The 27,893-nt window shown below is 45.5% G+C and overlaps 1 protein-coding gene across 2 annotated transcripts in view; it reads right to left on the bottom strand.

Annotated features, from left to right (window-relative positions):
* Nucleotides 1-1,000: 1,000 nt before the first annotated feature.
* Nucleotides 1,001-27,893, bottom strand: part of Swap70 (switching B cell complex subunit SWAP70) — a 64,386-nt gene continuing 37,493 nt past the window's right edge. For both annotated transcript variants that reach the window (XM_036206665.1, XM_036206672.1), the window contains 9 exons: nucleotides 19,889-20,116; nucleotides 18,437-18,583; nucleotides 16,477-16,585; nucleotides 14,244-14,425; nucleotides 10,874-10,981; nucleotides 9,266-9,432; nucleotides 4,331-4,529; nucleotides 2,814-2,910; nucleotides 1,001-2,289 (listed from right to left, as the gene is read on the bottom strand). In XM_036206665.1, coding sequence (XP_036062558.1) covers nucleotides 2,183-2,289; nucleotides 2,814-2,910; nucleotides 4,331-4,529; nucleotides 9,266-9,432; nucleotides 10,874-10,981; nucleotides 14,244-14,425; nucleotides 16,477-16,585; nucleotides 18,437-18,583; nucleotides 19,889-20,116 — 1,344 coding nt within the window. In that variant the 3' untranslated portion in view covers nucleotides 1,001-2,182. The remainder of the gene's footprint in view (nucleotides 2,290-2,813; nucleotides 2,911-4,330; nucleotides 4,530-9,265; nucleotides 9,433-10,873; nucleotides 10,982-14,243; nucleotides 14,426-16,476; nucleotides 16,586-18,436; nucleotides 18,584-19,888; nucleotides 20,117-27,893) is intronic.

The raw sequence follows: 27,893 nt of genomic DNA, 5'->3' as shown, positions 1-27,893 counted from the left end.
CACACACACACACACACTTTACCACTTTATTAAACCAGTTTAAAATGTATGTTCTGGTATGTTTATTTTCCTATCAGGTCCACTGTACTAAAAAAATAAACAAAAACCCATAGAAAACATTTTACTATCTTAGGAAATTAGCAAAAAATTAAGAAAGTTGAGCATATTACATTGTACAACATTTAGATAAGAATGCTTGAAAAGTATAAATACTTTGTTCCTTCTCAATACAGCAGATCCCAAAACAGACTTTCAAAATGTTTTCATTCACAGTTCCTGCAGATACTCTTCTCTCTAGCTGCAGGAAGAACTGACCACGATGGCCACGTAGGACACTCCTCAAGTTTCCTGTACTTACTACAGAGGTGAGTCAAGGGTTGACAGCCACTTAGCTAAAGCCACCTTAAGTATCAGGAGAGAGCCGCAAGCATCCAAGCATCCGTCCAAAAGGAGTCACAGAATCCACATCTGTGCCGTCTTCTTTATCCGCTGTTTAAAAGGCCTTTCACGTCCCAGCCAGTGTTACAAAGCCAGTGTGTCAACCCACCACACTAGATTGCAGACCCCTTCTGCACAGTACTGCACGACCAGGAAGCAGGCAGTATTCGCCTGGCACCAGGCCAGACAATGAGGGCCATGGCAGCTGCAGGCTGCTTCTGGATGTGTTGTAAGAAAGCCAGGTTTAAGGAGGAACATTGTGCCCACCAGGACATGGCGGTCCCTTCACCCCAGTCTCCCCTGGACTCCCGGCCCGCTGCTTCCATCCAGAGATTTCACATCGGTCAGTACCTTCTTGCAGTTTCTTCTCCTCATTCTCTCCAGGAACAGTGAAGTCCCCTAGGAGCCATCATTAAGCCACCGGGGAGGCCCTGGACCCCTCTGGCTGGCAGCCCAGCAGCACTGACAAGGAAAGACTGGTGAGTGAGAGGTGAATGAGGGCCAGGCAGAAACCCATACCCAAGTTAGCTACTAAGCTAAGAAGGTTCATGACACAGTGGTATTCTGCATACAGATCTAAACTTTATGAAGGCAACTAGAAACATTAAATAAAAGTACACTTTTATTAAGCAGCCCAAAATCTTAAGAGAAATGTATAAGACCTCCATCAGCAGAAGTTTTCTAGTCATAAAAGGAAGAGATTTATGGATTCTAGCCAGTCCTTATGTAAATGTCAGGAACACTGAACTCTATCTCTAGACTTGCACATGTCTGGGATGGCCTCCTCTCTGCCTCAAGGCAAGGCTGGACCAGGACACTCGGTTCTCTGCTCTGTTACTGAACTCCACCTTGTCTGTGCCTTGCATCACGGCTGTCCATTGAGTCACTGTGCTTACAGATTCCAACTAGCTGGGAAGGCTTACTTACTAATCTCAATCCCAGACCAGACTGTAGGTGAAAACCTTCCCCAACACCCTCACCCAAGAAGCAGAGAACATGACCTATGTCACCCACGGAGGAGAGACGAGCAGAGAGACAGTGCCAGTGAAAGCCGCAATCTCAGCTTGACTAAAGCAAGGGCTGCCGTCATCCTGTGACACGTCACATCTACCCAGCCCGCGCTGTCAGCTTCCCACGGTGTCCACAGACCTCCCAAACTCCCCAACAACCACTGATTTCAAGCTGGCCCCTCCCCTAGTCAACAATACTTCCACTCCTGGATGGGGGCCTGGGGACAGAACGTCCAGGGAACGGGGTTGAGGCAGACACTGGGCCAGGACATGTTTTACTTTGTGGGGAAGAAATGCAAATGAAGCCTGCCAAGTGCATGCCGCTCAGGGAAGGAAATATCTTAGCTGAAGCTGGGACGTTTCACCAACTGCATCCCATCTACAAGGCAGGACTGGCCACTTGTCCATCGGAGCACCAACAAGAAAGGCTTGCCATGTCACCTCACAGGGACAGGCAAACAGACCAGCCAATCAGCGGAGGAGACACACCCCCTGAAGAGGCAGCTGACCTCCCATGCAGAAGGTGAAGGGAGGGTGGCCCGCCACACTTGTGCTCATGTTCTCGCCCAGGAAAGCCGAGTCAGCGCTAGAAGGTAAGCACAGGGTCCTCAGCACATGGACCCCGCTGGAGTCTTGAGGGAAGACGGTTAGAAGCAGCAAAGCCAGTATCCTTCTCCTGGGCATGGAGCTCGACTCCTCACTGGTGTGACTGTGCCTGGCCACTGGCGGAGCTGTCACTCCGTGGTCTTCTTCTCTTTCCAGCTCTTCTCTCTCTCCTCGAGCTCTGCCTGGGTGAAGGCCGCCGGTCCCCAGTTGGTGATCAGGTGAGGATTCTTTGAACCTAAGCGACAAGCATGCTTTCAATGCGGGAAACTCCCCACACCTGTCATCACTCCAGGGACAAAACAGCTTTTCTACTTTGTCTCTGAGGAATACCCAAAAAGGTCCAGCAGCCAAGGTCACCTGGGGCCACTTACTAAGGAGTACAGCTGTTCAAGAGAGACTCATAGGAAGCAGCTGGCCTTCAGGGTGACTCTCGGCCCCCCATCCCCCTTAGAAGCCCTGGGATTACAAATGTGCATGTCCCCATCAAGGTTTAGATGAGGGTTCTGAGGACCTGAACTCAGGCGGCCAGGCCTACAGAGCAAGCACTTCACCCTGTGAGCCATGCCAAGATGACCTGGCACTTCAGATCCCAAGTGCTAGGATTACAGGCACGTGCCTCAACCCCCAGCTTTATGTGGTGCTATGTACAGAACCAAGGGCTCTGCGTCCCTAAGACACTTGTTGACTTAAATACAATTCAATCACATAAATACAACAAAAGAAATTAAGATAGATAATTACATCTCTATAAAATATTACCTGGCTCTATCAATCGTATTAATCCCTCATGATGGGCCACTTTGTCCTTCCAGCTCTTGGTCATATTAGTTGCCATCTCCAGCTTCTTTTTAACTCCCTAGGACAAAAGTGGCAGTTTGAGAGCCCAGCAGCACAGACGACACCTACTGTACACCTGTGGACTCCCTCATTAAACGATGAACCACCCTAGGAGGATGAGCTGCCATTGCCCCACTGCTCATTAACAAACACTCAGGCGCAGAGAGCTGAGCCAGCAAGCCAAGTCACGTGGAGGAGGCGGGCTGGTAGCCAAGCCTTCTGACCCCAAGGCTTTTCTCATTTCCCCCATGTGATGTCAGGCCCATGTGTCAGCTTCAGCCTCTCTGCTCCAAGCCTGCCCTTCCCAACCTGTCTTGTGGCTGTGTTAATTCTCTCACTGAAGCTGGCACTCCTAGCTTTAACATTAACAGGTTCTGAAGGACGCCAGGAGGAAGGGGCTCTTTTCTCTGCTGGCACTCACTCAGGACAGCATGGTCATGGTAGCCCGAATGAGAAAGGACCCCGCAGGCTCAGATGTTTGAATGCTTGGTCCCCAGTTGGTGGAGCTATTTGAGGAAGGATTAGGACCTTGGAGGAGGTGTGTCACTGGGGGTGGGCTTTGAGGTTTTACAACGACACTTGCCATTCCAGTGTTTCTCTGCCTTGTGCTTTCAGATCAAGATGCAAACTCTTAGCTCTTCCTGCCTCCATGTCTTCATTCCCTGTTGTAGCTCTCTAGGTTTCCTGGTGGCTGTACCCCGCAGGACTGCACAAGAGGTTGATGGATCACGGGCCTGAGTACCAGCTGTGTGGAAGGGTCTACACTTGACTGTAACCAGCAATGAGGAGGTCTTTTGCTCCATCCTTTGGCATTGTTATAAACAGACCTTTGGAATAAAGTTCTGGGCCGGTAGATAAGGATCCAGGCCCACCCGAGTCTATCCTGTGTTTTCTCTCTGTTTCTCTCCCCTCTATTTCTAACTAAGTCTCTTATTCCTCATTCCTCAAGAGTCCCTGGGATAAATAATGGTGGGGACTGGTCCACCACAATCCTCCCATCATGGCCTCCGACCACCGAAACCCTAAGTTCAATTGAACACTTTCTTTTTATAAGTTCTCCCTCCAATAAGGTGGGACCTCCCTGAGTGCTCTACCTCAGGATGGGGCAACGGCTGCTGCCTGCACCTGCATCCCCAAGTTCTCAGAGTTCATTCTACAACTTGGTGGGGACTCTGTCACAGTTTGTAAGTGTGTAAATCTCCCCACTCACACTCCTCTATGGTCCCTAGGTGGTACAGACACCTCCATCCTCTGGGGAAAAACAAACGAACTTCCTTTCTCTTCTCTATGCTAAGCAAGAGTCTTCTAAGCGAATGCTGGGGTTTTGTTGTTTGTAAGCAAGTTTCTGCAGCGCTGGGTGCAGAGCCCCACCCCTACCCCAGCTGATGAAGCGTTTCTAAGGAGCCAGTGACAGGTGTGTGCAGGGTAAGTCCAGCCACCTCATACTGCTCCAGCGCCTGCTTCCGCTCCAGCTCCAGCTGCTCCAGCTGCGCCATGGCCTCCTGCAGAGCCTGCTCCTTCAGGACACGCTGCTGCTCCAGCTCCTGTTTCTCTGCCTCTGTCATCTGAATGGCCTGCTGCTGTTCCAGGTGCCACTTTTCCAGTTCTGCCCTCTTAGAAGACTCTTCCTCCAACAACCTGGAATGCGAGGAGACTTGGGGTCACATCCCGCTGGGGACCCCCTTCAGGACAGTCATCTAATGCCCCCCATTTTATAAGGAGCCTAGAGGCCAAAGGAGAGTCTATCACAAGTCAGGGAGCAGCTCACATGTCCTTCTCTAAGCGTCCTTAGTCTTCCTCTATGAAGGAAAAGGTAAACTACCATTAGGCAATGCTGAGTGTGTGCCAAGAACTGAGTCAAGTGTGTTCTCCCCACTGGTTCACAGGGTGCCCATAAGGGCCTTTAGTAGTCACACTTGAGATGAAGAAGTGAGACTTTAAATCATCTACCTGCCAGATGGTGGGGCCAAGCTCTGCAGCTTGCCTCGTTCCTACAACATTAAAACATTCATCTAATAAAGACCTATTACCAACAATCCAGGAGGTACTAGCCCCTTGTCAGACACAAAGCAATATGTCTGCAAGTGCACCACACAGGTCACAATGGACTTGAACACAGATGTGTGACGCCAAAGTGTCAGCGCAATAATAGCCTGGCTTGGATTAGCCAACTGCATTCAAGTTTAAATAAATAAGCCAACACACAGCCCAAACCTGAACTCAAGATGCAGACTGTGTGGTCAGATGCCAGCACTGGTCAGGACACAAGTCTAACAAGGAGCCACACAGAGTCAAGTCATGGGAGGGCTGCCACCGCCACCTGCAGCATCTGCTCTCAACAGCAGCAGCAAAGAGAGAGGCAACTGCCCCCCAGACACATTTGGGCTTCCTGGAAGTCTCCTGGAATGCAGCAGCCACCACTAGCCCAGCAGTGCAGCCGAGCTGGCATGCACTCGGAATTCACAGCTATGCATTATACACTGGGAACTGTTGCTCTGAGATAACCAGAGAGTGAGACTATAAGAGCTGCTGCATTTTCCCTTTGGTGCTGACGGACAGAGGGAGGGGAGGCTTTCTGGGGCGAGGCTGCCTTCATGCAGCTGGAGAATCAGCACAGTAGGGTCTTGTGGGAGGTGGGCCCCCACTTCCCAGTATAGATGCCACCATCCAGAACATGCCCTTGGCAGCAGAGCCTGGAGGAACAAGAACTGAGCTTGGCAAAGCAGTTGTTCCTCCTGGAAATCTGACACAGAACCAAAGACAATGAAGAATTTCTCTTAGCAGTGGCAGGGGCAACTGACATCCAGTGCCTGTGTCCATGGCAACCCCAGGCCCATCCTCCTTGTTTCCTGCCTGGCCATCTCCCTCCATGGGACTGGAGAACTATTTAAGGACATTCCCATAAATCATCTTCTGGCCTTCCCTCATCCACGCTGGTTTCTGTGTTTGCAAACTAACCTCTTAGTAAAGACTTGAGCACTTCCACTCTTCCTGTTTCTCAGCTTCCTCATTTCTAGAGAAAGGAATCAGCCAAGTGCGTGTGCATTCCGTCATCCCGGCCACTCGGGCGGCAAGACAGGAGCATCACTTGTGAGCTGCCACGGGGTTGCTGGGACCTGAGCCCGGCCCTCCCCAAGAGCAGCGTGCACTCTTAACTGCTGAGCCCCTACTTGTTTCCTGGTATTTTCTAGGCCTCACACTCCCATTCTAGCCTTTCCTTCAGCACTTTCTTAACTCTGTCCATGACATATTGCCCCACCCGTGATAAGGTAAAAAGAGAAGGCTGCCACAGCTAACCTCATCCTCACAACTCTAAAGCTGGCAGTCACCCTTATTTTATAGATAAAAAACTAAAAGTTCAACATAGTAAAACACTACTTTAAACTCACACAGAGAGAAAGCACCAGAACCGGGAATTAAGTAGCCACACCTCACCTACAAACCAGGCCCGCCATGCTGCCTCAAACACACGAACAACATGGCGGCGGCGGCTGGAAGGGAGCAGCAGCAGCTGGAAGGGCGCAGCAGTGCGCCTACCTCCCAAGGTTCAACGAGGATCCTGTCAGCCATTCACAAACTATTCCCTGGGCCTGAGCTATAGCTCAGGTGGTAGAATGCTTGTCCAGCTTGAACAAAGCTCTGGGCTCAGCAGCCAGTAGCAGTGATGGTACATGTTTGTAATCTGGCTATCAGGAGTTCAAGGTCAGCTGCAGCTAGATAGCAAGGCTGAGGACAGCCAGGGATATATAAGACACTTTCTCAAAAAGAATAGCAATAATTCCCTGGGAGCTTAACCCACTCACCCTGTGCTGGGTACTGCCCTAGCTGCTGGGAATGCAGACGTGAGTAAGATCCACACTTGGTTGGCTGGCTGGACTTCTGAGATGGGCCTTATATATACAAAGCAGGGTGGCCTCAAACTTGCAATAATCCTCCTGCCTCGGTCTCCTGAGTGCTGGAATTATAGGCATATACTACCATGCCTGGCTCAAATCTAAACCTTTAATGAGTAAAGTTATAATGAGATCGATTATGGCTCAGCTTCCAGAACTTTCTAGTAAAATGTTACAAGTTTGCTTCTGAATTTCCTATCAGATAATCTTCAGAATTATACATTAAAAACCAGACTTCTAGCTGGGCAGTGGTAGTGCACACCTTTAGTCCCAGCATTTGGGAGGTAGAGCCAAGTGGATCTCTGCAAGTTCAAGGCCAGCCTGGTCTACAGACTAAGTTCCAGGGCAGCCAGGGCTACACAGAGAAATGCTGTCTAAAAGAAAAGAAAAACAAAACAAACAAACTCCAAGCTAGGCATGGTGGCACACACCTTTGATCCCAGCACTGAGGAGGCACAGACAGGCGGATCTGAGAGTTTGAACCAGCCTGGTCTACATACCAAGTTCCAGGCCAGCTGAGGCTACACAGTGAGATCCTGTCTTAAAAATAAAAATCAACTTTAGTGACAAAAAAAGTTAAAGATCCCTATGGCCTTTCTGGCAACCCTCTTCAAGCCCATTTCCATTCCTTTGTGCTACAGGGTGCGGGCTCTGTAGCCTCACCTCACTTCCCGTTCCTCCCACAGGTGGAATGTGATGAGCCCCTTCCTGCTCCCACCACCATGCCACCATGCCTTCCCAGCAATAATGGACTCTCTCTCTGAACCACAAGCCAAAGGAAACCCCTTCCCCCAAGTTGATTTCAGCATTACGGAACAGAGAAAAGTCACCACTGCAGAGATCATCATCACTCCACACGGGAGAGCCCATACTTCAGTGAACTGCTGAGTTATCTGGCTTCTGTGACTTGACCTCTGCTGTGTTACATCTAACTCCCTTCAAGACACTGAAGCACAGCATGCCTTCCCCATGGACTCTGTGCATGAGAGTAATCTATAAGCTCCCGGCACAGAACGAATCAGTGGCTCAAAATATGTCACTTGTCACTCAAGAGTGCCAGCCACTCTTTGGAAGTGACATGGGATTCGCACCTTCCCCTGAATGACCTGCTAATGCCACTGTCAACAGCACCAGGGGCCCCTCCAAGTAGCTGGCTAGGGCAATTCTGGAGTGGCTTCTCTCCTTCCAACTCTATGTGGGTTCCGTGGATTGGACTTGGATTACCAGACTTATACAGAAGTGGCTTCATCCACTGAGTCATCTCAATGGCCCCAAATCAATTTGTTTTTTAAATGATAAATGTGATGTCTTTTAATTACATTTGTTTGTTTTGTGTGTGGCTGCATGCCAAGGTACACATGTGGGGATTAGACAGCAACTTTAGGGGGTTGGTTCTCTCCACTCACCATGTGGGCCTCGGGGGTCAAACTCAGGTCATAAAGCTTGATGGCAAATGCCTTCACTCACTGAACCATCTCACACGCTCCATCACTTCTGGCAAACTCCTTTTTCCAGTTTATTTTTCTATTTTTAATATTTTAAAAATGATTGCCGTGTATGGGTGTGAGTGTGTGTGCTATGGTATGAGCGTGGAGATCGGTGGAGAACTGTGTGAGTCAGTCTTCTCCCACTTCCTTCACGTGGGCGGCAGGGATGTAATGGGAACATCAGGTTCACAGTGCCAAGCGTCGTTCACCTGCTGAGCCACCTCATTAGCTCTTCCCTCTACTTCCCCAGATTTGAACAGCATCTTTTGCTTCTCCCCATGAGCACTGGCAGCTATACAATTCTAACTGCTCACCTTCTGAGTGTTCCCTAATGCTGGGAGGAGGTGCCACAGCTCAGGTACCTGTATACTGCCTCCCACAAGGTATCACAGAGAAGTGAACAGGACAACGGGCTAAACCAGCTAGCTCCTCATCCCTCTGGGGTCCTCCTTTCACTTTGTCCTCTGATGTTACAAAGACCCAAAGTAAAATTTTTCTCTGAGAATATGAGCATCACAACTGTAAATTTGATTTTGTAAGTTCAGGGAAGGGATGAATCTAGTTTCAAGACTTTTAAAACTTGGATTACAAGTAGTAGCTAGTGAAGAAATGGTGCCAATCCCACACCGCCAAACAGGAAGCGCATATTCCCTCCTTATCCACAAAACCTCTGCCACATCTGGCCTGAAGCATCCCTGCCTCTGCACCAAGGGCCACTCAGGTCTGGACACGGTGACAAAACCAAGTTTCCACCAAAACTGACCTGGCTGGTAGACATTCGGAATAAAATAAGCACACCTCAGCAGACACAACCACCGCACTGCTCTCAGGTACAAGGCCCTTCCTTAGACCCCAAGAAAAGGCTTCTGTACCCCAGGACCAGAAGAAACACCCAACCAGCCCGGACAACACATGGGCTCGGGCCCCTTTCTGTCAGTGTTAGACTCCAGAGGAAGCAAAGCCACTGCAGGTGAGGGCTGCAGAGCAGTCTCACCTGGCCTGAAGCTTGCGCACCGTCTCTTCATCCTGCCGGGCCTGCTTCTCATCCTCGAGGGCCTCCTGCAGCTTCAGGTACATGTCTTCCAACTCCCGGACTCTCTGCAGATACTGCTCCAGTTCTGAGGACTTCTGGGCAACCTGCTCCTCCATCTGCTGCCTGATCTGGAGGGATGAGAGGATCGTCATCGTCTTGCTCAAAGGCAGTAAATTTCTTCCCCAGGGCAAGGCACCCATCCCACCTCTACCCTTGAGCTGAAGATGGAGGAAATGAGAGCATGTACCAGATACCAGCGCTAGGAGTGCAGGAAAAGAAACTACAACCCAAATTCTGCATTCCTGTTCTGTGTATGTTCTAGCCTTTGTACTCTATATTTTTATTCAAGTCAAGAGGTTGTTTTTTTTTTTTGGGGGGGGGGGGGTGTTAGTGTAATTTCTCTTTAAATTCTTTTCTATTTTTAAGCCAAAAACCTCTTTATCAAATCTTAAGAAAGAGCAAGCCACGCTGGGCAGTGGTGGTGTTACACACCTTTAATCCCAGCACTTGGGAGGCAGAGGTAGTTGGATCTCTGTGAGTTCGAGGTCAGCCTGGTCTACAGAGCAAGATCCAGGACAGCCAGAGCTGTTACAAAGAGAAACTCTGTCTCAGAAGAAAAGAAAAAAAGAAAGAATGAACCTTTGTCCAGGCAGAGCAGCCTAGATGAGCTGCAAGTCCCACTGCTTCTACCTCCTTCCCCATCCCTGGGGCACCAGTATCTTAACATGTGCATGGTTTTCCTTCTGGAGTTAGGAGGTTTTAATCCCTGTCTTTAAAAAAGGTAGGGCTGAGGTAGAGTTTACTGGTAAAGTGTTTATTTAGCATATGTGAGGCACAGGACAGGGTTCAATCCCTGGACCCTAACACACATACTGTCACACATTTTGGTGTATGTCTCTGCAGTTTATGAACTATGTCGCTAACACTAGCTCACTGTGTTCTCAGGAGAGCCCTGAAAGCTCACAGAATGACCCCTAATTCAGGAAGCACACATTATCACACTCCTGCTCAGGGAGACAGAGCAAGGAGGAAGGGCAGCTGGGCATCCTCACATATATCACACCTGCCTTCCTCAACACAAACAGGACTCTCACCTCTGAGCAACAAGTGACTAACAGTAACGTCAGACCATGTTCAGGCCCTGAGCTCAGCACAGCAGTGCTCCAGTAACCAGCTAACTCCACAAAGCAACCTGGACCTTGGCATGGCCACAATAGCAATCAGAGCCCAGAGGTCTCAAAGCTCACTCTACGTTCCCACAGCTAGTCACTGTCCAAACTAGAAGTCTTTTGAGAATGAAAAGGATTCTGGTTAACAGGGACACCTCAAAGACATGTAACCGCGTTAACCAAGCATTTAAGACCGAATTGCATACGATTCTCTCAGGGGTCTGGAAAACAAAGTGCCTATCCTTTACCTCTACCCTCTGGTACACAGAAGGTGCTCAATAAAGTATAACACACAAACACACAGTTCCCCCAGTAGCCACTGAGAGTCACAGCAAAGCCAGGATACGGTGGCCGGCAGGCCTCTCCTAGCCGATGTAGCCGATGGTTCCCAGCCCCTTACCAGCTTCTCCCGCTCCAGCTCCGTGCTGAACCTGGTCTGTAGCTCCAGTTGAGTCTGCAGGCGTCTCTTTTCCTCATCTGCAGCACGAGATGCCGCTTCCTCCAGTTTCTAATCAATCGAGCAAAACCCATCCCCAGAAAAGCAGGATCATTACAGTGGAAGAGAAAGCCTTGCTTAAGCATATGAAAAGAACCAGTCAATAAAACTTAAACACAAGCTGTGAGACACACTGGAAAACCATCCAGTCTTCCCAGTCAGCAGGTAAAACAAGCAGGTGTGGATGACTTGATTCTAAACACTGTGCACAGAGAATGTGCAGACGGCCACTGAGCCATCATCATTTCCAGCTACACTCACATAGTTTGACCTAGTTCTGGGCTCTCTGTAGGGTACTGTCACCTAGCACACTATTCCTCACATCAGTTAACCAGGGTTCAGCTTCCAGATGGGTGACACAGGGAGCTTCTTCAACCCCCGGCCCCCCAGGAACAACTGATTAAAGTTATTTTAAAAAACCAAACAAAACACAGTACAGCTTTGCAAACTACCATAAGGGCATACACCAAAGGAGAATAATATCCATTGAAGAAAACCTATGAGGAGTTGGGGCTGGGGTTCAATGGTAGAATGTTTGGCCAGCATGCCAAAGGTGCCAGAGTTGATCTTACCCTCAAAAACAAAATACAAACAAACAAACAAAAACACTGAAAACAAGACAGCAACAAAAGACAATCAGCTGGATCTCAGAACACTCCCTCACTCTCCTGGGCAAGCAGGAAGTACCACTGCTGGCAGATGGAACCAGAGACAAGGGCGCCCTCTGTATGCTGCTCACAGCTCAGGCTACAGAAGGCAGGACTCATCACCGGGGTCTTACTCACTTGGGGGGCAAAAGCTCCCCAGGAGAAGAAAGCAGAGGTGCCAGCAGGCTGAGTCCTCCCTCCTGTGGTAGGAACAAGTCTCAAAGACTGGCCTGGAGAGAACAGGGGCCTGAACTTAGCTCCAGACTATGAGGCTAGTTAGCTGCAAGGGCACTGCAGAGAACAAATCATACACCCAGGAATCAGTGAACTCTGGCAGTTAGGGTGACCACAACAAAGGTAGACTGTGTAACAGGGAGGAGAGGAGGAGAGCAGTCTGGAGGGTCATTCCAGGTGACTGTGGCCACACATACCCAAGCCTATGTCACTGAGGAGCAGACTGAAAGGCCACAAGGGTCCAGGAAATAGTCCAGCCGAGTCACTAAATAAATAACCAAACAATGACAAGCTGAGGGCAGGTGTCAGGCCCGGTATCCATAGTTCCTATAACACATTATCTTCTAAAACATCCAGTTTTCAACTAAAAAAAAGTATGAGAAACAGGAAAGTGGAGCCCATAAGTAGGAAAAAAAACAGTCAACAGATACTGCCTTTGAAGAAGCCCAGGAGGCATAGCTACAAAGCTGTTACTGTGACTACATTAAAAAGAATAAAAGGAAGTCATGGTCAAAGACATAATGGAAGGAATAACAATACCCCATCGAGCAGAGAATATCAATAAAGAGGCAAATTTAAAAGAACCAAATGGAGATGGTAGACTGTAATATTCAAGAACGGATGAAACGTCTTCTAGAGGGCTGGGGCTAGAGCTTGGCTGGAGAACGTGTTCAGCTTCAGGAAGCCAGGGAGCCAGGGCTCTCCAGCACCACACAGGACAGGTGTGCTGGAGCCTGGGATTCCTCAACTTGGAAGGTGGAAGCAAGAAGATCAGAAGTTCAAGGCCAGCCTCCCTAAGTAAAGAGCTGAAGGCTAGTGTGGTATTGTGTTCCCAAAAATATTGTGCAGGTAATAAACTTATCTGGGGTCAAAGAACAGATAGCCACTAGACACAGAGCCCAAAAATGGTGGCTAGAAAATGGGTCAGATCAAGCCATAGCAGAAGCTAGGTGGTGGTGGTGCACGCCTTTAATCCCAGCACTTGGGAGGCAGAGCGAGGTGGATCTCTGTGTGTTCAAGGATACAGCCAGCATGGAGACATACACCTATAATCCCAGAAATCCAGCCTTTAATCTCAGGGAGTGAGGGCAGAAAGGGAAAGATATATAAGGCGCGAAGAGCAGAAACTAGAAGCATTTGTCTGGTTCAGCATTTTGGCTGGTTAAGCATTCAGGCTTTGGAGCAGCACAGTTCAGCTGAGATTCATGTGGAGGAGGATTCAGAAGCTTCCAGCCTGAGGAAACAGGATCACTTGAGGAACTAGCAAGGTGATGTAGCTGTGGCTTGTTCTGCTTCTCTGATCTTCCAGCATTCACCACAATAACTGGCCTCAGGTTTGATTTTATTAATAAGAACTTTTAACCATTCTGCTACAGGCTAACCTGGGCTACAAGACCTTTTTTTTTTTTTTTTTTAAATCAACTAGGACTACACAATCTATTCAGGCTGCAAGAAGACTCCACTAAAGAGATGCACAGGAATTATGCAGCCAGAAGAACAAAAACAAGCAACTTCAGAGAATGCAGGCACTTTATGCACAATATCTGTTCAACAGATATAAGGACAGAGTGAAAAGGAGGAAAAACAGTCGAAGAAATAAATAGGTTGAAACTTTACCCAACATAATGGAAAACCTTGGTCCACAGTCTGAATCCTTAAAAGGTCAAAAACAAAGACAGTGCCAGACATAGTGGCCACGCCTTTAACTCTAGGCAGGGGCAAGCGGATCTCTGAGTTAGAGGCCAGCCTGGTCTCCACAGCCAGCTTTGAGCCAGCCAGAGCTGCATATCGAGACCCTGTCTTAAAAACATCAGCAGCACCCACAAACATCACAGTAAAACCACTGAAAGTCAAGAAGACCTTGAGAGCAGCAAAACACAAGGGTCTACAGTAAACACCACGGCTGACTTCCCTCAGAAACACATGACTAGCTCTAGACAAAGTAGTTTGTAAAGCTGAACTACTCCATATCTGGCTGCAGCAGATGACTGCCAAGTCCTAGAACTTCTCTTCCTATAGCCAAGTAAACAGCACCGTTCAAGACGGTGGTCTTTCCATCAGCCCAGCCTTCATGACTATAGATCCGGCTCAGTTTCTACTCAGTTCTACCTCTGTGTGTGTGTGTCCTACACAGCGATCAGAGCACATGTGAACATATATAAAAAGGGTTCAAGTCTGTGTCCTACAGCACCATCTACTAAGGACAAAGAGGGAACAGGAAAACAGCTAAGAGCTTTAGTATGCCCGGGGCCGGACACACTTCCTGAGAACTCAGTCACCAAACCTCCTCCTGAACTTGTCCGAACGTAGGGTGGGCGAGCAAAGCTGAGGCTGTGTGGCTTCAGTACTACTCAGGACAGCCGCCCTGTCCCAGACCTCCGTCCCGCACCCACCTTCCTCACACTCTCCAGCTCCTGCTGCTTGTTTTCATTGGCGGCTTGGAGCTCCTTCATCTGCCGCTCCAGCTCCTCCTGCTCTGCTAGCAGCTTCCTTCGGAGCTCTTTCCGACGCTGGCGGGCTTCCTTGTGTGGTGGGGGGCTGCCCAGCTTCAACAGCTGGACGGTGGAGTGGATGGCTAGAAGGACAGAAGAAAGAGGAGGACTGTGCTTTATGTCTAACTCTCAAGTGACGGGGTGAGATGTGAGCACATTCCGAGCCTGCCAGTGAACAGTGGTGCGGCCTGGGAGGCATCTGCTGCTCCAGCTCCCACAGGAGGAAAACTCACACTAAAGTCTCATCTGAGTGCAGGTCCACAGCTGCACACCTGTGCTCAGACACTTCACTGGGAACACTACAGAACACACTTAAGAACTTATGGCATAGCTGGGTGGTGGTGGTGCATGCCTTTAATCCCAGCAGGCAGATCTCTGTGTTCGAGGTCAGCCTGGTCTACAGAGTGAGTTCCAGGACAGCCAGGGCTACACAGAGAAACTCTGTCTCAAAAAAAAAAAAAAAACAAAAAAAAAAACCCAAAAAAACAAAAACAACAACAACAAAAAAAAAAACCAACAAAAAAAAAAAAAAAAACACAAAACAAACAAAAAAAACAACCAAACAAAAAACAACTTATGACACTTTCTACTCCCTTCCTTCTTTTGAGACTATGTAGCCTAGCTTGGTCTGCCCTCAAACTCACAGCAACCCTGCTGTCTTCGGTTACCCAAGTGTTGATACCATCCACCTGGCCCTTTTCTACTCCTGAATAAGGACCAGCAAGATGACTCAGCAAGTAAGCCTGGAGACAAACTACAATCTGATCCTTGGGACCCACAGGTGCCCATACACACAGTCACAACCAACAGTTTTTTAAAGCCGAATAAAATTAAGACACACTAAGGGCAGACAATCAAAGTTCCTAACATCTGATGTGCAGTCTGCTACCCTGATTCTGTCTCCATATATGTCTTATGAAACCACCTCCCTATCTGTATATGACCTATATACACAAAACAGCCATTGCCATTTATTGGAAATCTACATACAGCACAGCACACGAAGGACTTCATAAGATGTGTATATATTCCAGATGCACATCGTTTAAATACATATATTTCACATAAAAATCTCATTTATTTTCTGTTTTTCTTATGAGTGTTTTGTCTACATGTATGTGTGTGTACCATGTATGTGTCTGATGACCCCAGAGGTCAGAGGAGGGTGTCAGATCCCCTGGGATTGGAGTTATGGATGGTTGTAAACCACCATGTAGGTGCTGGACATCAGACCCAGGTCCTCTAGAGGAACAGCCACTTCTCTTCATCACTGAGCCATCTCTCCAGCAATTTTTCTGGTTTGTTGAACCTATTAAGTTACCCAGACTGACTTCAAACTGACAACAATCCACTGCCTCTGCCTCCTGGTGGTGGGATCACAGGCATGAACCACTACACCTGGCTCTTGGTGTTTTCAACCATTTAAATTTAATTTCTTGGATTACTTATAACTACTGTTCAAATTCAAGAAGTATGAACGCCATTCAGGAAAAGTTTCTGCCTGCTCCTATCCTCCAAGCTCTGGGTTCCTGGCCATCAGCAACTAATGCTAACCATTTCTGTTTCTTCTGAGATATTTTAAGCAAATAGACATGTCTACACATCATTCACTTCCTTTTATGCTAGCACAATGCTCTCTCAAGTTATTGGTTTCTTGAGTTACTTAAAAAGCTCTTGATGTGTTCAAAACCACTCCATAAATTCCTTTTCTTCCTTGCATATAAACAAAATCTCAAAGTGATCCCTAACATTTTTCATAAGCCTAAGGGAGGAAAAACCCTTTCAAGGATTAGGATAGTAAGACCTAAAATATAGTTTTATCCCCACAAAGGCAGTATGCAAATAAATTGACCAAAAAAAGGGGGGGAACTCATGTTTTCTTTTGAATGTAGCAATAGCCATGACATAAGGAAACAACACTGTGAGATTTGACAGAAAGTTGGAACACTAACCATTTTTTTTTGGGGGGGGGGGTTGTTTTGTTTTGTTTTGTTTTTAATTTTTTAGGCAGAATCTAAAGTAGCCCAGGCTGATCCTCCTGTGTCTACCTCCCAAGTGCTAGGATTAAGAATGTTTGCCCATGCCCATGCTCTCAAGGTTTTTCATGGAAAACAATTTTTAAAAAACGTCCTACCCTGAATCCACTCTTGTTTCTTCTTCTTATCTGAAGCGCTGATTTCAAAGGTCTTCTCAAAGCATTTTATTAGGAAAAGACATTTCTTTCCATCTTTGTCAGGCAGAGACTAAAACAGAAAGCATGAGTGCTTTAAACTTCTTTCTTGTGTTAGAAGAAAGATTAGATCATTAAAAAGCAGCCGTAGAGATCTGACCTGAGGTGGGACTGTGTTTATTCGTGGAAGGGGGGGGGGGCATCTTTGTCACCCACATGTGCAGATGCCCAAATACCCACACAGGAAGATGGGATGTAGCTTCTTTTAGGGGTCCTCGAGGGAAGCTGGGAAGCATAGTCCTTCAACAGGAAACTATGTTTGTTTATGGAGACAGGGTCTCACAATGTAGACTAGGCCAATCTTGAACTCATTGACCCTTCAGGCCCAGCTTCCCAAGAGCTGGGATTACAGACATGTGCCACCACACCCAGCTTAAGTTTTCTTCTGATGTATTTCAATTCATTTCTTAACTATTTATACAAATCTAACTGAAACTCAATGCCAATGAAAAACACCTACAATGAAAAACACCTACAAATGCAAATGTCTGATTTACTAATGATGCGTTCCAGGCAGCCTCGTGTATGATTACAATGACCCTTGATTGGAATGCCACACCTACAAAGGAAGAACTCTAACTGTTAGTGAGGACGAGAGGACCTATGTTCTGCTTTTGAGAGTACAATTCTTTCACTTGAGCATGTGTCCTGCAGAACCCTGGAAGGGACACCCACATAACTGTTAGAGGAGACCTCTGCCTGCTGTGGCTTTCCTTACACCTGGGGTGTTACTGCCAGTGCCCTGTGGTTCTTTATGTGGTTCTTTACTCTATCTTTATGAGTAAAATGGTAGGATTTATGGTAATCTTCTAGGTCTCAGTTTAGCTGAATATAAGCAAGCCCCTTGGTTGGCACTCCTTACACCAGAGCATTAATGTATCTCTATACTATTTCTATAGGTGAGTGTGAAGTGTGAACTCCCATATTTTAAATGTTCTTCAATAAATACAGACACTAGTGGTGATTCATATACAAATCAAATCTAAAAGAAAAACAGAAAAAAAAAATTTTTTTGAGACAAGGTCTTGCTATGTAGCCCTGGCTAAGTAGACCAGGCAATCCTCCAGCCTCCTGATTGCTGGGATTACAGATATGTGCCACCTCACTCAACAGAAGTTACATTCTTGAGGACTTCACATCTTTACAGAATTAATAGCTATAAAATAAGTCACTCAAGGTAGGCATGGAGGTTCACATCTATAATCCTAGCACTGTGTAGAAAGCAGCTGAACGATCAAGAGTTCAAGGCCATAGCAAGTTTAAAACCACCCAGAATATATGAGATCATGTCTCATAAATAAATACATAAATGTGTCTCTGTCTCCAAAAAAAAAAAAAGGTGAAGTGTGGTAGCTCACGTAATCCCTGCGCCTGGGGTAGAAGAGGCAGGAGGATAAGGAGTTCAAGGCCATCCCTGACTACATATCGACTTTAGGTACAACCTGAGCTACCCGAGACCCTATCTTCCCCCAAAAGTAAACATCACCCCAAATACTTAATTTTACTGATCTTCTATTTGCTCTAATAAAAATGCCCCAGTTCTTTTAGTCTATTGATAATTTCCAATATTATCTTACTGCTTTTTTTTTGCCTTTTTAATGACTTGGTTTTACTCAATAAATGATTCCTTAAATACAAATCTCTCAGATAAGCATAAGGCAAAAATAAATTCATATTAAGTACACATTTTGTCAGTCATCTTTAATTTTTGGTTTAGATTAGAAGACATAGTGACTATATTTTATTCTGGAAATGTCCACTTGGGACATTTACTTGAAGGTTTAATCTGGAAGAGTGAGGACGAGAAAGTCTGTGGACAGCAGGGGGCAGCAGAGGACAAGCATGCAGAGAAGCCACAACTCACCTCCACACAGCAGTTTTCATCCAAGAGGATGTCTCCCTTCTTATCTTTCAGGTCCTCACTGACAAAGTAGGAGATTATGTTGGGTTTTAACACAAACCACCGCTCAGTCCAGTTTTTCCGTTTGTGGCCTTTTTTCATCATGTAACCCTATGAAAGATTAAACCTAATGTAGATGTGTGTGCTTTTTTATGTGTAAGAGCTTGACGGTCCTTCTTTGATCATCTTTTTTACTCCACTATCTGATACCTGGTGCTAAATACACAAATGTCAATGATTCTCACCCATGTGGATCACGGACTGGAGACTCTAAGGATCTATGAAGGCCAGAGGCATGATCCCCAGTCAAATCCATACAACCACATACAAAGGTTTACATATAATTTTAAACATTTCAGAGTCTCTGCAAGTGACACACCTATAACAGAACCTTTGGTATTAACAGTATTAATACACAGTAAATTTTCCTAAATTGCCTTACCTCTTAAGACATTTATTGAAATATTTATAGGTAAATGAAAATGTCTGGAATTTCCTGGCACCAAAAGGAGACCTACAGGTATGTGGACAGAGCTGTGTCACATGCTTCCTTGTAAAACCAAAACCCTGTACAAGTTAAGCCTTAATAAATGCTTATTGATGGGCTCCACCAGACAATAATAATTACCTACTGAACAATGAAAGGAGCTAAGTAAGAAACCCGAAAGCAGAGTTATTATTCAATATATTAACGTTAAGATGTTTGAAAGACATGTATATGTATCTGGGTATAGTGGTGCACACTTTCAATCCCAGCAGGCAGATCTGAGGCCAGCCTGGTCTATATAATGACTTCCAGGCTAGCCAGAGCTACTGAGTGAGAACCTGTCTAAAGACAGACAGAAAAAAAAAAAGACAGACAGACAGACGTTCTGTTTAGTATTTAGTTCCTACATGTATATCAGGCACTATGTTGGGTGATGAGACAACAAAAATAATCTGATAAGATAAATACAACTTTGCTGTATCTCTTTCTAAAGGTAAAGGTGTTTTTCTAATTCTGTAAAAGCATGAGGGTACCCTTTAAAAATAGTTTGGAATTTTGATTGAACAGTCCCTTCAAAAATGGTAACTTCTCAGTTCTTAACTGTATTTCAAAACTGTGCCAGTAACTCTTTAAAACACAAGCCTAGGACCAGAGAGACAGCTCAATCGTAGAGAGCTTGTCTAGAATGCAAAATGCTTTGGTTCAATCCTCCACATCCCAGCAGGGCAGGGTGAATCCTAAAACTCCAATAAAAGAGAAAATAGAAACTTTATTTTTGTTCTAGATCATTTAAGGAGTATAAGTGACTTACACCATCTATACAGAAAAGAAGGGAAGAGGAGGGAGAGGCAGGGGAGAGGGAAGGAAGCCCTTTTGTTTCAGACATCAAACTCTAAAGATGAGGGAGTGTAGTGTCATGGCCCTCTTACCTGCTTCAACACATCTAAGATAAGCTCATTGAAGACTTCATTAATGGCCATAGACACCGACTGACGGTCCATGCCCTTGCTGAACTGTCCATTTCCAATTAGCTCAATAAGTTCCCACGCAGAAAGGCCATCTTTATTGTCATCAAAGTTTATTTTGTAATGTTCAAATTGTTCTTGTTGCCAACCTCCTCCCATAGCTTCTGTAAGTTTCTTAAGCAGGTATTCAATCTGTAGGGGAAAAATTTAATTATTCCTTTTTTTAGGTTTGTGGGGGTTTTGTTGGTTTGTTTTTTGTTTTTTTGTTTTGTTTGTTTTTGGTTTCTTTGTTTTGTTTTGTTTTTGGTCTTTTGAGACAGGATTTCTCTATAGCTTTGGCTTCCTGGAACTCACTCTATAGACCAGATCGGCCTCAAATTTATAGAGATTTGCCTGCCTGCCTCTGCCTCCTGTATGCTGGAACTGAAGGTGTACACCACTACCACCTGGCTAATATATGTATTATATATTATTAATACATATATTTGTTTGTTTGTTTTTGTTTTTGGAGACAGGGTTTCTCTGTATAACAGCTCTAGTTGTCCTGGAACTCGCTCTAGAAACCAGGCTGGCCTTCAAACTTGGAGATCTGCCTGCCTCTGCCTCCCAAGTGTTGGGATTAAAGGCATGGACCACCATCCATCAGGAAATATTCTTTATACTTCCAAAAGAGCACTTCTTTAAAGAAACTCACATTGCTAGGGAAAGCTGTACACATAAAACACCAGAGGTTGTTCTCTATTAAAACTTGAGAGCCTACTGCTTGCACACGCCGGTCTGCGTACAGAGCTAGGGAAACCTATAAATGCATCACACACATGAATTACTGTCACCCCATTACTCCACTTGGGTAAATATTTCAATGTACCGAGAACGTTAAGCTTTTCCTCTTCTTCTTTTTTTTTTGTTGTTGTTGTTGTTGTTTTTATTTTGAAACAGGGTCTCATGTAGTCCAGACTGGCCTCAAAGAATAATCTTGAACTGATTGATTCTCCTGCCCCCACCTCCCCATACTGAATTACCCAGATGCACAAATGAATCTCGACGAACGTGGAAGTGTTATTAAATAAACTCAAATGCACAAGTTATTCCCTAATTTACAGATTTCCTATGTAAGCCAACTACTTATTTCCTGATGTCTCCTCTATTAGAACACTGATGATGTTATAAATATGACTGGATTCCTAGTGTGAGCCAGAAGGGCTTACTAAATCTTGAAACTTCAAACATTACCTAGGAAAACAGTGAGGGCCGGGGAGAAGGAAGAAAGAAATGAGGTAGTGATGACAGGGCAGCTTACACCGCTTTTCTTCTGAGTGTGCTACACATATTCTCAAGCACTACCACTCCTCCCTATCCATCCTCATGGTTCCCCTCTATCTGATGTATTTCTAGGGCATATTCACTGTACAAATTGACAGGTCTAACAACTCCACACATACACATCGTGTACCTTTGCTCACATTCACCCCACCTCTTGTCCTCTCTGGTCCCCTCCCCTCACTTTGATTTCAGTGGGTGCACAAACCCACACCAGTATTCCAGGTCCTCACCACTCGCATCAAACCAGTAACAAAATGCTGCTGACATTAGTCCCAGACCCAGTGTTTTTCACCATCAATTCAACCAGTATTTTGTGCAATGGAGTGAAAAATATTCTAATCCAACCACAATAGAGCCAGATACAGTTTTACAGCAAGGTTTTTGTGTGCATATTTGTGTGTGCCAAGCTAGGATATAAAATGTTTATCTTCCTATAAGGTTAAAATGGAAAGAAAATAATTTAGCTGGGCATGATGACACACACACATATCTTTAATTCCTGAACTTGGGAGATTAGACAGAGCTCTGTTTCAGGTCAGCCAGAGCTACATAGTGAGATTTTGTCTCCAAAAACAAAACAAAACAAAAACACAGGAGAAAGAGAAAGATGGTTCACAAATGTGTTCCTCCTCCTCCTCCTCCTCCTCCTCCATCCGCTTGCTTCAAGCCTCACACTTGGCCTCTCGCCCTTCATAGGCCACACTGTGTTTTAACAGGCTCCAGGCGCCCTCACACTGGCCTAGCAAACTTGCTCTAACCAGCACTAATGCAGGCCCTGCATCCTCTTCTGTGTCCCTGGGGCACTTAGTGCTCTGTTCATTTCTAGTCCTCATTTGCTTCTCCACCATTTCCTGAACTCCTCTCAGAAGAAACTCGACTCCATCTGTCTTTGAATTCCCAGAGCTCAGCAGGGCACCTAAAGTACAGCAGGACTCAACTAACATCTGAAACGAACTGAACTAAGCTCCAATTTCCTCATCTGTGAAATGGGGATGACAACACTCATCACTGAAAGAGATAAAAGAAGACACACGATTTGCACAAAGCTGCCCGGCAGGTTTGCACAAAGCTGCCCGGCAGGCACACCATCAATATGTGCTTCCCCTCTTCATGGAGTAAAAAATTCTCAAGACAGGGTTTCTCTGTGTAGCTTTGGAGCCTGTCCTGGAACTCGCTCTGTAGACCAGGCTGGCCTAGAACTCACAGAGATCCACCCACCTCTGCCTCCCAAATGCTGAGATTAAAGGCGTGCACCACCACCGCCCGGCCCTGGGTGACAAATTACATTTGAGAATGCAAAGTTAAGTGGACCTGTGGCTTCACCTGCATAAACACCACACAGATTTTCTGGCAAATATTTGTCAAAAACACAGAAAATCTTTAGTTACAAATAAGACTTGGGGTTCACTTCTCTATTTTATTCTTTGCATCCCATTAATGTGATTATGTCATTTATGAAATAATAAAGTATAGTAGGAAAAGAAGGCAAAGAAATTTACATTCACTATGTATCCCAAGTTCAAAAACCATCCCAAGTTCTAAAGACTTAGCTAATGATAGACACTCCCTTGGGATAAAGCTTCCCGGAGGCCTTGAAAAGCATGAGAGATGTCAACACATGTCATGTGTTGAAGAGAAACACACTGAGGCCTTTCCCTTCTCTTGCTGAAGACATGCCACCGACCGCTTAGACCCTCATACCTTTGGAGGGGTGGGGAAGAACAGATGATGGAAGAGGAAAAAAGCAGGAAAGATAATAGGAAAAATGACTATGGTCAAGAAGAGACTAGAGACAAAACAACAAAACCGTTAAAAGAAAAAGACGCCAGTAAGAGTCGTGTTGGTGGCAGGAAGATCGGAGTTCAAAGCCAGCCTGGGCTACATGAGACTCTGTCTTACCTTCTAACCAAGTAATAAAGGAGTGCTATATATAAATAATCGTTCAGGTAAAACAAGCAGTGGACAGTGGCATTGACACACGTTGACAAGCACTGAAAGAAGCAGCTCTAACCCCAAGGGTGCCAAGAAGAAGGCTCAAGGCTGCTGGTTGTGACTTAGCTTGTAATGAGAATACAGGTGGACACCTTACCAATTCGGTAAGGGAAGCACACGTGTGTGGACACGTGTGTGTGCAGGAGAGGGACTCAGTGGGCCTGACAAGCTAATGTAGCCCACGACCAAGTCAGGAGGCAGCCATAGCTCTGCCTTACCCACCACAATGGACGAGGTCACCTGAACCTTCCAACTCTAGGCTCCTGTCTCCACCAGGTAACCTTTGGTTTGCAACTCAGGAAATGAACGTTATCAACAACTCAGTTCTCAAAGCAGACTCCCAAGTTCATCTGGAGCCTTCCTAAAGGTACTCCTCAAGCCCTAGGAGGCTGACTTCCAGCCCCAGCACCCACAAGCCATTACTCCCAGCAACTGTTATCTTCTCCTGTTGACTTCGGACAAATCACATACTTACCGTAACCAAACAGCAGAAGGACATTTTGATTATGCTGGCCAAAGAGACACATTCTCATGTTCCACTATTCAAGTAAACTAAATAATGAGTCACATGCTGAGGTTGGTTTACAGTGGCCCACACCATTTCTAAGGCTCATTCAGTTCAGGAAGCAGCTTGCTTCCTCCTTCCAAGCAGATTTCACCAAAAATAACAAAGAAGAAATTTCAAGCTGAATGGGATTTCTCTAGGCCTTTGGCTTGAATTTTTTTCTGTCAAAAGTTCTCTCTCATTAAAGGGGCAGCTAGGTTTTACTTCACTTAAAATCTCTTTAAAACTATTTCAAGTTTGAGTTTTCACTTGCTGTGAGGCAGTTCTTCCAAATAAGTGTATGACAGACACATCCTGTTTTGACCTTGGTTCTGTGGGACATGACACCAGTAAAAACTACACTTTATAGGCACACATTTCCAGGAATATCACCAGAAGAAAATAAAGAACCAGCTCAAAGCACATCACCATCTCTTGACAAATGTGATAGAAGCATCTTTAACTGTGTAACTTAAATATTTATTTAACATTTTTTTTGGGGGGGGGGTTTCAAGACAAGGTTTCTCTGTAGCTTTGGAGGCTGTCCTGGACCTCGCTTTGGAGACCAGGCTGGACTCGAACTCACAGAGATCCACCTGGCTCTGCCTCCCGAGTGCTGGGATTAAAGGCGTGCACCACCACTGCCCGGCTATTTAACATTCTTGACATTCATTCTGGGTCATGGAAACTGAATCAAATGAATAATATGAATATATTGTTCACACAACTGCCAGTGTTATACAGTATTAGCTGAAGCAGAGGAAAAAACAAACTTGGATTTCGCTAGGTATGGTAGAGCATATCTATGACCCAGCACTTGGGGGTGGGGGCAGAATAGCCACACATTTAAGGCCAGCCTGGGCTTCATCATGAAACTGTATCTCAAAACACAAAACAAGTAGCTGGGTGGTGGTGGCGCAAAACTTTAATCCCAGCACTGGGGAGGCAGAGACAGACAGATCTCTGTGAGTTCGAGGCCAGCCTGGTCTACAGAGCAAGATCCAAGACAAGCACCAAAACTACACAGAGAATCCCTGTCTCGAAAAACAAAAAAAAGTAACAACAACAACAAAAAAAAACCCATAAACTTAAAGACAAGTGATCATTATGATAGATGAATTACTAGAAATATAAAAATTAGGCAAGAGTGGTGGAACAGGAACACACCCTTAACCCAGCAATCAGGAGACAGAGGCAAGTAGATCTCTGAGTTCAAGGTCAGCCTAGTCTACATAGTGAGTCCCAAGCCAGGCAGGACTACGTGCGACTTTGTCTAGATAGATAGATAGATAGATAGATAGATAGATAGATAGATAGACAGACAGACAGACAGACAGACAGATGTGAGTATGTATATACACACAGAACATATTCTATTTAGAGTTCTATGCAACAAACATTAGGCTTCTCATACGTATGTCAGACACTGTGAACTTGTAAAACTAAAAATTCCCAATGGGAATTTAATTAAACCTACAAAGAATTTGCATTTCAGATTTTTAAAAATATGTTTTCACATTACATTTTCTAAAAATTTGCATTTCTAAAACAGCTCAAATACAGTTTTTATGCTATTAAACATGTATAAAGGAAGCAACATTTAATAGCTGTATTTTCCACAACCCAGTGTGATGTTTGGGGTTGCAGTGCTTGTCAAAGGGCAGGTGACACACCTGATCTCAGTGGGCCCCAGTTCATGGCTAAACCTCAGAGGGCTGACTTAGCAGTGAAGCCATTTCACATTAACATGCTCCAATGACCCCTTCTCTGCCCCACAGGAATAATCTCTGAGTCTGTTGTTGGAACAGATACTGTCATGTAAACCAGGCAGGCCTCAGCCTCCTGAGCCTCCTGCCTCAACCTTCCCCAGGGCTGGAAGTACAGCACCATGCTAATCCTGACACCAAGAGATGCTGAGGCACTTGACAATGCAAAGCATGGAGTGAGCCCACATGATACAAGAGCCACTGCACCAAAGGGAGACCATTCGCTTCCCAAGCAGGAGTAACATGTTTGAAAGAGGACAAAATGTTCGTGTCAGCCTAACAGTGGAGGTGAGCACACAGGAGCATCTGGCTAGGCTCTGGGCTGCAGCAAAGACAGCATCAGGTCCATCAATCAAGGCCCACGCAGGTCCTGTTGCTCCTCAGAGTCATGAGAAGCTGACCACAGTAGTGGCTCAGTGATGACAAAGCCCCCAGGAAAGCATACGACCCTTGCTACTTAACAGCTAATTCGAAAAGCAAGACAAAGTGGCGTTCAGGTCCACCAAGGATATTTTAGTGACAGAAAAATCCAAAAGGTCAAGGATAAGAGACCCATCCACCTCTAATTCCAATACATGAATAAACTTGGAATTTCAAGTGTGGCTGCAAAATATCTTCAAAACCATATTGGAAAGCTGGGCAATAGTGGCTCATACCTTTAATTCCCACACTCAGGAGGCAAAGGCAGGCAGATCTCTGAGTTAGAGACCAGCCTGGTCTACATAGTGAGTTCCATGATAGCCAGGGAAAAGACCCTGTCTCAAAAAAAAAAAAAAAAAAAAAAAAAAATTGAAATCACTGTCTACACCCACATGATGGCAAACAACTTTCCACAACCCCAGTTCCAGGGACTCCAATACCCTTTTCTGACCTCCAAGACCATCAGGCACATATGTGGTGCACAGGCATACATGCAAGCAAAACACTCATACACATACAGTAATAGTAGTAATAGTAGCAGTAGTAGTAGTAGTAGTAGTAGTAGTAGTAGTAGTAGTAATAGTAATAAAATTCTTTTCTAAAAAAAGAAAACAGTATGTGCACAGCTCTGAGCAGCAGCCATGTCTGTTAAGTGCCTTTTTAGGCCACCATTATCCCACTTAGTCTCTGGATTGTGCTGGGCAGCGCTCTAAGATGTGGCTTTCTATTTCCTCTTTAACACACGTACTCAATACCTACAGAATTACCATATTTAACACTAAGAAACTATTCCCACTACCATAGAGAAACTGCCTTTCCCTTGTTATCAAAGACTAACCTATTGTTAAATCCAGGGGCTCCTTTTTACCACTATCTGATTTTTCTGCAATTTAACATTCTCATGCATCTCCTTTTATCTCACAGCCTGCCCAGTTCTGCTTCCTTTACCAAATCTACTTCCTCCTGCTGCTACAGAAACAGCCCCAAGGTTCTCCTTGGCTCTCACAACTCCTACTATGGTTGCTTCCCCCTTGCCTTAACCCACTCCTTTGGTTTCTCCATGTCTCTCTCTTGCCCTGGCCTCTCACAAGTTCTGGTTGTGTATTTTCCACAAGAATAGTCTACCTCCAACACCAAACATGCCATGCCCCTCCCTCATCGTGTTCCATTTGTTCATCAACTTGCCATCCACTCATTCACTACCAAAATGCATGAGTACATCTCTGTAGTGAGCATGCATCAAGGTACTACATCAAATGCTTCATACATGTCACCTTGCTCAGTCTCACAAGGTGCACTGCAGAAAACAACTATCTCCATTTTAAAGATTGGGAGATCCAGATTAGGAGGTTAATTCGTTACTCTGTGGGTAATGGTGAAGTTGGGTTTCAAAAATCAGTCTGTTTCAAAGGCCATGCTTTAAACAAAAATAGTATGCTACCTCTAAGTTGCCCAGGACTGAAACTTGCCTGTAGTTCCCCACAACCAGGTACTAGCGACATGAGCAGGTAGGGAACAAGAGGATACAAATTTAATCTGCTGGTTATGGCTTTATCTAGAAAAGACCAGTTAGCTGTGCTCTGCAGAGGACTCCGAGATCCAAAAGTTCACAGGACTCAATAACATCATAATCACAATTTCATGAAGGTAGCTGCCTCATACAGGAAATTGTCATCTTGATTCAGAAAGATCCTTGTCTGGTCAAACATCTCTTGCATCCTTGGTTCCCAGAAAACAGAACAGAAATCTTATTCTTATTCCCACTGCCTGCTCTTTGGAAGTTCAGGGGGAATAATCCAGAAGACCAGCAGAGGCGCTTTCACTGCTTTGAGAGATCTAGGAAACACCCATCATCTAGATTTTGAAATAGTAGTACCTACTTCTAACACAGCAAGAGAACATTCTGGATCCTATGTGTTGCCCA

Source organism: Onychomys torridus, chromosome 1, assembly GCF_903995425.1.
Source record: "Onychomys torridus chromosome 1, mOncTor1.1, whole genome shotgun sequence".
Taxonomy (NCBI): domain Eukaryota; kingdom Metazoa; phylum Chordata; class Mammalia; order Rodentia; family Cricetidae; genus Onychomys; species Onychomys torridus.
Note: the sequence above shows the minus strand (reverse complement) of the source record. Positions and strands in the feature narration are given on the sequence as shown.